The following is a 10,000-nucleotide window of genomic DNA, read 5'->3' as shown; positions in this document are numbered from 1 at the left end:
CGGCTCGCTTGTTGTAGCCACTGAGATCGACCTGTTGGACCGGATATCGTTAGGCAAAGCTATCGGTTGAAAATAGGTGGATATTTTAGCAATCGGATTCATTAACCCTTTTTTGCAGATTTACTGTCATTACCGCGGCAATGAGCTAGTTAAGTGAAGCTAAGAGTTTGTGTTTGACTAGCGGATTGGTTGCAGAGGATTGTGAATACATCCTTACCACGAAGCTCCCAATCCTTGACAGGAGTCCTGGGCTTGGCTGGATGGTGGGTGGGGTTGGGGGAGGTTGGGGAGCTGGGGTTTCGGGAGGGGGAGGTTCCTGAGACTGAATCATGGTAGGAGTAGGAGGGGAGGGAGTGAGCTGCGACGGGTCTATTTGTGAGGGAGTGAGGAGGGAGGGATCCTGCGCACTGGGGATGTAAAGGGTGGCGTCTATGAGGGAAGGGCTCGAGGCCTCATCACCGACAGCGACGTTTGACGCCAAGAGGCGCGACGGGGAGTGAGTGTCGATGGCATGGGACACCGTGACCTGCGACAGGAGCGGGTCTGTCGGGATGGAGATCGACAGCACCTCGTCATATTGCGGAGGGTGATCGGGTGACGAAGGCGTCGAAAGAGAAATCGCGGGATCTAACAAGACAGGCGTTGAGGTGGCCAGTGATGGGTCTGAGGGGCTCTCGGAGTGCTCGAGATGCGACATGTCGAATTTGGACTGAACGGACTGCGAGAGGGAAAAGGAGCGCCGAATGCTGGTTCCAGTTCCAGCTGACGCCATCTGTTTGCCGGAGGACTGTGCGAACGTGACAGACTGAGAGGATTTGGGGGCTGCGTGGCCTGAGGAGGAAACAAAGGCCACCGTCGGAGAAGACTGAGAATGCGGGAACTTGCTCGTCTTACGCCCGGGCGTGTCACCTGACGAACTCGTCGAGGGTATAGGGGCTGTGGGAGGGCGACAGGTGTCTTTGGTAGTCTGAGCAGCCACAGGTGACGATGGAGAGGACGCGTGTCGCGGCCGGTGCCGGAGTCCCGTGGGTGTGGACTCGGAGGTGCTCGGCCTGTCAGCATGGGAAGCCGAGGGGCTACTTATGGCTGGCGAGGAGGTCGAATGAGAAGGCTTCGACGTCGAGGCTCTGGGCACCGAGGCTAGAGTGCCGTCAGTGGTTCCCGCATAGGCAGATGGCAGAGGCGCCACTGCCGGCGACAGAGACAGTAGGGAAGACTCATGAGACGAGATTGGACTGAATGAGATGACGCCAGTTCGTCGCAAGTCGTCCCTCTCGGCCGCGGCCTCCTCCAGGCTCGCGGCCTGGCAGTAGGCGATAGCCTCGTAGTCACTGAGGGAGTATGAAACTGCCGAGGAGGAGACGGGCGTGGGCATGCTGGGCACCGTCTGGCTCTTTCGCATGTGCGACCCCGAGGTCGACCCCGATAGTGCCAAGAGGCCAGCGGTGGTGGGCGAGGTTGCGCTGAGGCCGGAGGGAGTGGCTGGGGTGTGGACGGCGCTGTGCTCAGGGATAGCGGGGGGGTGGAGACCCAAAGAGGCGGAGTGGGGAGTGAAGGGCCCCACAGGGGGAGGGGAGGAGAGGGGAGATGTCTCCTGCTGGTTAGCGTGCGAAAAAAAGCAAACACAGTTAAGTGATATGGATAACAAAGCGCTACGAAACTATTCACGAATGTTATTTAATTTTGCACACTAACAGTTACACTTTAATACTGATTCTACGTCACACTGTCAACACAAGAAAGCTCCAGTGAGAGACGCAAAACACATGGTGATTACACAAGAACAAATGGTGTTGTAGTGTTAGTAAACATTTGGTCATGTTGACCAAAGCATTTCTAAGAAAGTCTTAATCTAGTTAGAAATAGGCATTTACAGGTGAGTGACTAATCGATCAATTGCAAAATGGGCAAATCTGCCATATATTTGCCGATTTTAAGGCCACGTACTTTCTGGGGATGACGTAGTTTTCAGAATCTAAGTTCTGTTATGCTTCTTTTTAATGTTTGGGATATATTTCTAAAATTCCATATATAGTATTAGTAAGTCCTACATGGTTAATGTGTTAGAGATTCCTAAAGGATATATCTATTAATAATTTCTAGAAGATTTAAAGTGGCATGCCTTTTGAGAAGTATTTATAACCTTTATATGAGCATGTGTATAGCAATAGAATAGAAACAGCACACAAGACAGCAAGTGGCACGTAAAAAAAAACATAACAGGTGTAGCACGGCTGAGTGGAACCTAGCTCAGAGGTTCAACACATTCTCGCACACAGGTTCTGCCCAACAACTGAAGCCACGAAACACACGCCACTGTGAAACGCTCTAAACTGAAACCAGGCCGCGTTCTAACACGACTTTTTGGGGTGCGTGGTCATACACAAAAATAAATATAAGAATTCGTCCGTACTGTCGGGTGTTCAGAGAAACTCTCACCTGAGCCACGGGCGGGGGTTCTGCAGCGGAGGCCGAGGGTTCCACTTCTGCCTCTTCCATGGCGGCGGCTTGTGCGGTCTCCACTTCCTTCTTCTCAGCCAATCTGCGGTAGGGGGTGCGTTACAGGCCGTCCCGCGTGGGGGTGGGGGGAAGGGGGTGATTGTGATTGGGTGTGTATGCGCATGTGTGTGTGTGTGTGTGTTTATTTGTGTGGCTGTGTATATGTGTTCATGTGTGTGTTTATGTGTGTGTAATAGCATTATAACATTACGAATTTTATGCTCATGAATATTATTACAAGACCAAGAGAAGAGTAGAATACCACCTGGCCGTACATACAGCTGCTTCCTGCTGTATGTCGAAGAAGGAAGAGGAAGAGGAGGAGGAGAAGGAAGTAGGAAGAGGAGTAGGAGAAGAAGAAGGAAAAAAGGGAGATGAAGAGGAAAAAAGGAGATGATAACCAGAAGAAAACATAATAACTGGATGAACCGATGAAGAAGAGGCAGTCTAGAAATAATAAGAGTAAGAAGACGAACAACAGGTAGAAGAGGAACGCTAGACCAGGGAGGAAACGTCACAAGAATGTCCTTAATCCTAAAAAAAAATATATAAAAAGCTAAAAACACGAGAGCGACATCCATGCAAGTCCAGTCTCTTCGTCACACACACAAAACAAAAGACAACAAGTTCATCAGTGTCCTGTTAAAATGAATAAATTACGGGATTTACTTTCTTCATATATTTTCGTCGTCGTTGTAGTTATTATAAAGTACTACCAATGATAAATAAATAGCGAGGGTCTACGTCAAGTTCAGACCTTATGTTTTGACTGCGCGTCGGTTAGGGAACGTTTCAGTCCGAAAGATTTGAAATCCAAAACAAAAGACGATCAAACGGTTATGCGGAAAGAGAAAAAGGGGGGGAATTCTGAAGAAGTCAAATTGAATTCATAGTCATATATGATGAATGAAAGAGTAAATAGTCATGGTCAGTAAATAAAAGAGAAAAAATAAATAAAGGAAAGTCTAAAAGAAATCGATCATTTATTACTGAGCTTATGATTCTTAATTTATATTGTATTAAATAAAAAGCAGCAAGACAAAAATTATAAGTAGTCTTGGGGTAAAAAAACTAAAAAGATGAAATAAAGAAAGGGTTAAGGAGAAAAAGGAAAAAGCTAAAAAAATAAACTAAAAGGCAAAACATTTGAAAAGAAACTAACGTGTCAGTCTCTGGAACTTCTCCTTCCACTGCTCTAAGATATTAATCAAAAATTAATTCAAAGAAGACCAATAAAAAAAAATCCATCACAGATTAAAAAGACAGTAGTACAAAAAGCATGTCTTTTTCTTTTACTAAAGACTGGACTAGATTAGCAAGCCAAAAGCAAATGTAATACTGCGAAAAATACAAAATAGTAAGTTATGTAACTACATAGAGCTGAAAAACGTACAAAACAAGATGAATTAATTTCTACTAAACGTTTGGAAGAAGTACGGATATGAACAATTGTCTTAAATTACTCATACATCGAAAAAAATGCAATTAAATAGTGCAAAAATGGGAAAAATTTTCCGAGGTCCTCTTCACCATCGTAAAAATATATATATACATATTGTACATCTTTTTCCAAATTAGTAGATAAAAAAATATATATTCATCTACTCTCTCTCTAAAAAAAATAAAATTAAAGACCAATAAGAATGAAAAGAAGAAAAAAAAACATGAGTAACTAAAAAGCAGTAGAATGAAAAAAAAAAACTCCCAATGACAACATTAAAAAAAAAAGTCATTTCTTCCCTCTACATAAAACAAATCAATAGATACATAAAAAAATAAACATAAATAAACAAGACTAAAAAGCAGTTGCAGTCAGCAAGCAGTGTGTGCGTGTGCAGTCGCATAATACAGAGCAATGACGTCAGAGAGACAGGAGCTCCTCAACACCAGCCGGGTCGTCACAGGTTACCACAGTAGGGAGAAAGGACGACTTGTATATAAAAAGAAGAAGAAGAAAGAAAGAAAGAAAGAAGCAATAGCGGTAAACACGTGTATCGGACTAACTTGGCAGCCGAGATTGCCTCCTCGGCAGTGATGTCTTCCTTGAGATCAGCCAGGGCGTCTAAGATGGGTTTCACCTTCTCCTCCGCTGATAATTCCGCGGCCTCCAGGGATAATCTGGATCGGGGGCAGTGCACGCTAGTTAACACGGGCGAGCCCACTACTCACACTACGTCGGGGGGAGAGCGGGAGGGAGGGAGGATGGGAGAGGGAGGGAGGGAAGGAGGGAGGGAGGGAGGGAGGGAGGGAGGGAGGGAGGGAGAGAGAGAGAGAGAAGGAGGAGGGGGAGGGAGGGGAGGGGAGGAGAGGAGAGAGAGAGAGAGAGAGAGAGAGAGAGGGAGAATGAAGGAGAGAGAGAGAAAGAGAGAGGGGAGAAATAGAGAGAGAGAGAGAGAGGGGGGGGGAGGGAGAGAGAATAAGAGAGAGGGGGAGAGAGAGAGACAGAGAGAGAGAGAGAGATGAGAGAGAGAGAGAGGAGAGAGAGAGAGAGAGAGAGAGAGAGAGAGGGGAGAAGAGAGAGAGAGAGAGAGGGGAGGGGAGAGAGAGAGAGAGAGAGAGAGAGAGAGAGAGAGAGAGAGAGAGAGAGAGAGAGAGGATAGGAGATGAGATGAGATGAGATGCGATGAGACTGAGAGAAGAGAGAGGGAGAGAGAGAGGGAGGGAGAGAAAGAGAGAGAGAGGAGAGAGAGAGGGGAGAGAGAGAGAGACAGAGAGGAGAGAAGAAAGAAGAGAGAGGAGAGAGAGAGAGAGAGAGAGAGAGAGAGAGAGAGAGAGAGAGAGAGAGAGAGAGAGAGAGAGAGAGAGAGAGAGAGAGAGAGAGAGAGGAGGGGGGGGGGGGGAGAGAGAGAGAGATAGAGAGAGAGAGAGAAAGAGAAAGAGAGGGGGGGAGGCAGACAGACAGACAGACAGAGAGACAAACAGACAAACACACAGAAACAGAGCAGAGGTAGAGAAGGGGAGACAAAGGTCTGCTAAGGACACACAAGACGAAGTCCTTGGGAAAACAAGACAAAAAGGACCTCTCCGGAGACGACGGGACACAAGGCCAAAGGAATAATGACTAATCCAAAACCCACAGATGTAGATGATAAACGACCCGTTACATATTGAACACAAACACTGCCTGTGTCAATAAAGTGAAATTATATCCATATGCCATTATTTAAAAGATTAGAAAAAGAGCAATTTAGAATCAACATAACAACGCCCAACAGGTATCTACAGGTGTACGGAAAGACACAAACACTACACTACGATTGGGATCACGTGATCAAGGATTGAAACAATCAAACAATGCAAACAGCGGAAAAGCCAAATAATAAGCCCCTTCTCTACTTGAGAAACAGCTTTGCTACTGGACAACACGTACTACACGCTACTTGGTAAGTTTCGTGTAAGGACATACACAAGTCCTGAACGTTATAACAAACAATAAAAAAACAAAAATGCGTACAACAATTTTGGGAGAACAAAAAACGACAACGACAGGAATCCAAAAATCAACAACTACTTGCGGAGATGAGATTTCTTTATCTCCTTCTCCCAAAGACTCCCACAGGCGAATCTGAGGGTCGTCTATGACCAAAAATATAAGTCTCTAGACCAGAGAAGATTAGCAGTATGTGTTAGAATGTCTAAAAGAGGAGACACGCTTTTCTGCACGTGGGAGAAAGAGGAATGTTGGTTGCCCTGAAGGAATATCTTGTGCATGACGCTTTGGTTGACGGTATTAGAAAATGACGTATAATCACAGATCATAACTTTACAGTAATATCCATTACAAATACTACTAGTTATAGTTTTATCTAGGTTATGATCATCAACGCACAAAGTTCGTGATTACCACGCTTCCATGTATATCAATATATATATATATATATATATATATATATATATATATATATATATATATATATATATATATTCACCACGAACATCAATCTATATATTTCATACGTATACGTTTATAAGCTCCATACTTGTATTCTCATTTCCATTCATCTACTAAAGACACGCTATAAAAAAAATAATAATAAAATAAAATAAAAATTAAAAAAAAATAAAAAAAAATCGGATGCGTCAAACCAAAGCATCAAACACCAAAGACAAATATCCTTCTCACTGTTACAGGATCCCTCGCCCTCACACTCTACTTCCCGAGGATGGCGAGCAGAACGACATTGCTACTGCTACTGCTACTTGGGGTTAGGTATGTCACACTCAGTGTAATCTACCATTTTCTTTCTCAATGATAACATGTTGCTATCCTCTATATATTTATCTAGTCTTCTGTATCAATTATTTTCATATCTATATATTATATTTCCTTTCTTCACTGCTACTTCTACAACCACTAATGCTGCTGCTTCTGTATATCTCAGTATTTCAATCATCCTACTGCTTTATCATCCAGTGTCTATCTCTACAATTCATTTCAATAAGATAAAACAAGAGAACATTACATATACTCCAAAAAGTATTAAACTCCTTGAAATAATCTTTGAATTAGACTCCAGAATGCAGAAGGAGCGAGCCGGATCCCTTGTTCATCCTAGAGAGAAGTATCAGACCCTCTTAAAGTATAAAGACAAAGGAAGACTTACTGTTCGCCTTCCGGTTTTTTGCCTTCTTCAGGGGGCGGCGCAGCGTCTCCTTCGGGTATCTCTGGTAACGCCGGTACCGCTAACGGCACGAGCGGCCCTGACTTTTCTTCCTTCTCTTCAGCCTGGGACGTGAAAAGGGGGGAAAGGTCACAGGACCTGATGTGATATGATCATTATGAAATTATATTACTTGTATTTCACTACCGCTTAAGAAGTGTTTGTAAATTATGTGCAGACAAAGCTAAGGTAGAAGAGGGTAGAAATCTGAGATGTTAAGTACCGGAAAACATTTTGCAATATTTAACAAGAGTTAGAGTGACCAGTTATACGAATTGATATTTCCCGGAATAAAAAAAAACGTCTACGTCGTGTAGATTTTAAAATAAGCAAACATAGATCTATCATAGCACTGTTTCACTATTCAGATCTAATGCGTTCTAGAAAAAAATCACTAAAGAAAAAAATCACGAGATCTGAACAAAAGAAAAACAAATCAGGATAGAAGAAAAGCATCAATCGCAGCTGCTGTTTTCTGAAGTTGTTCCTACTCTTTCAGACCTTATAAACACACAAGAATCCTTCTCCGACGAACTCACACCTGAGAGAACCCTGAACTTACCTTCTCTACGGGAGGTCCTTGCATGAGACCCATGAGAGCCTGCCATATCTTGCGTAGTACGTAGAAGACTCCAAAGGCGCTGTGGTACATGATAAGGAACAGGAGGCGACAGAATCCTACGGCGAGCTCAGTGGAGGACATCTGCTTGATTTCCTTGATCTTCTTCTTGAGGTTGGAAGGAGCGAAGACAGAGAAGCCCTCGAGCATCTGGTCCTTCACGCCTCCGACCTTCGACTTGATCAGGTCCATGCCGGTCCTGGGGAGAGGGGGGGATGAAGATTCTTTATATAGGACGACTGACTGAGTGAATGTATGGAAATATTAAAACATCCGCTAATGTAAATTGACTGATTTAGAAAGAAACGGAAAAAGAGGTAGCTAAATAGATAGGGTTTCTTTCACTAGACAGTTAGATAGATGTGTTCCTTCTTCTCTTTTTTTAAAGCACTGAATTTTACTTCTCTCTTCCTCCCCTCCTTATGAATGTTAAAACTAAACCCTCTTCTATATGCGTAACATGTGAGTCCATCCTCAGTCTCACATACTAAAAGCAAAACATACTTTTCTTCTTCGTCTTCACTGAGATACTTGAGGCCGTCCGCGTTCGATTTCTTGGAAATGGCATCGTCTTCCTCTTCCATCAGGGCGGTGGCGTGCTGCATCTCAAAGATGGCGTCCTCGCAGAAGTTGACAAAGGCCTCCAGCTTCTCCTTGTCTCCCTCAGTCACGATGGCGTAGAAGAAACTGCGCTTCGAGTCCTTGATCTGAGGCTTTTCCCACTGGTCGATGTTCTCTTCCTTGATCTCGAAGTACACGCGTTCGATGCGCTTCGAGCTGCCCATGATTTCGATTCGACCCAAGAAAGGCTCGAAGTAGTTCAAGACCGAGCCGGCAGTCTGGGAAAAAATAGCATGTTTTAAACAATGATCCTGATAAGATAATGGTGATAATAATTATAATGGTAGTAATAATAATGATAATGATAAAAAATGATGATATCAATAATAGCAGTAATAAAATTAACAGTAATAACAGCAATGCCAATGCCAATTATAACAAAGATAACAAATTTAGTACCAGTACAAAAGCACCATTTTTTTTCTTTTTTTAAGAGCCGGTGTTACCTCAAGGAAGCGCGCAAGACGGGGTTCGTTGGGCATGTGTTCGGAGAGGTTGGTCAGCAAGACGGCCAAGTTGAAGCCGATTTCCTTGGCCGGGTTGTGGAAGCGCTCTGTGAACTCTACGTAGTCGATTTTGCCGTCGTGGTTCGTGTCGCAGCACATCAAGAGGAAGTTGATTTCCTCGCTGGTGGAGAAGCACGAGGTAAACAGTGATGTTTTGGTTATGTATCGTGAATGTGCGGTTCCATACCATAGACGGACACACCGATATGTTAAGCACGTTTTACACCCTAGGCGAAAACACCGATATAATAAGCCCTATGCAGTATACTCATGTAAGTAGAGACAAGTACAAGTAGAATAACCATACCATCAGGTACATGATATGAAAAAAAAACATAAACAAAGGGCATGTAAAGGAACGCAACTCACGTGGTATAGTTCTTCTGCTGTTCCATCTTCTCCTTGAATTCGATAGGCGTGACAGTGCCATCCTTGTTGGTGTCGAGTTCCTGTAGGATGAAGAAGACGTTAAAGGTGCCATCCTTCCGTTGCTATAGTAACCGCACCCTCCTGTTTCATGTTAAGACTGTTCCCCTTACGTTACTCAAGATATCCTCCCCCCCATTCTAATTCTTTCAAATCCTGGTAAAATGTGTTCTCTCTTTACTCCCCATGGTTTATCATGTCTATGTTTGTTTATGGTAATAAATTCCCCCTTTAATCTTATCATGAATCTTACTAAATTCCATGTATTTGATTTGATTTTTGTTTTTGTTTTGTTTACAAATGGTGTCATAACAAGCCCTTCACTAACCTTACTTCCACTGCTCTTACTATGATAATAGGCTGAGTACTCTCTAGTCCTCTTTCTTTCTACTAATGCTACGAGTTTCTCTTTTTGATTACTCTCGTTGCCATGGAAACTTTGATCTTCTGTTTCCTAATATTCTCTCTAGGGCTTCTCTAGCTGTTGTCATGGTAACGTGACGTTTTCTCATGCACCAGAAAAGCTGACACTACGTCTAAATGTGCATGTCTTTGTTTACATTTCTATTAGTCTAATTGTGCTATGAGTTATTCTAGGCTACAGTTTAGATTGCTACTGCCCTTTCCCATTTAAGGTTAACGATAAGCAAATTGTCCACATTTTTTTT

At 43.5% G+C, this 10,000-nt stretch overlaps 1 protein-coding gene across 1 annotated transcript in view; it reads right to left on the bottom strand.

Annotated features, from left to right (window-relative positions):
• RyR (Ryanodine receptor) overlaps positions 1-10,000 on the bottom strand; it is a 177,923-nt gene that overhangs the window by 8,252 nt on the left and 159,671 nt on the right. Inside the window, exons 71-78 of the mRNA XM_086555430.1 lie at positions 9,276-9,355; positions 8,847-9,027; positions 8,284-8,618; positions 7,723-7,978; positions 7,104-7,225; positions 4,504-4,617; positions 2,440-2,542; positions 1-31 (exon numbers count right to left, since the gene is read on the bottom strand). The exon at positions 1-31 is cut by the window's left edge and continues 89 nt beyond it. Coding sequence (XP_086411556.1) covers positions 1-31; positions 2,440-2,542; positions 4,504-4,617; positions 7,104-7,225; positions 7,723-7,978; positions 8,284-8,618; positions 8,847-9,027; positions 9,276-9,355 — 1,222 coding nt within the window. The remainder of the gene's footprint in view (positions 32-2,439; positions 2,543-4,503; positions 4,618-7,103; positions 7,226-7,722; positions 7,979-8,283; positions 8,619-8,846; positions 9,028-9,275; positions 9,356-10,000) is intronic.

The sequence above is a fragment of the Penaeus japonicus genome, unplaced genomic scaffold, assembly GCF_977035675.1.
Source record: "Penaeus japonicus unplaced genomic scaffold, GWHDUDI00000001_assembly GWHDUDI00000031, whole genome shotgun sequence".
NCBI lineage: Eukaryota > Metazoa > Arthropoda > Malacostraca > Decapoda > Penaeidae > Penaeus > Penaeus japonicus.
Note: the sequence above shows the minus strand (reverse complement) of the source record. Positions and strands in the feature narration are given on the sequence as shown.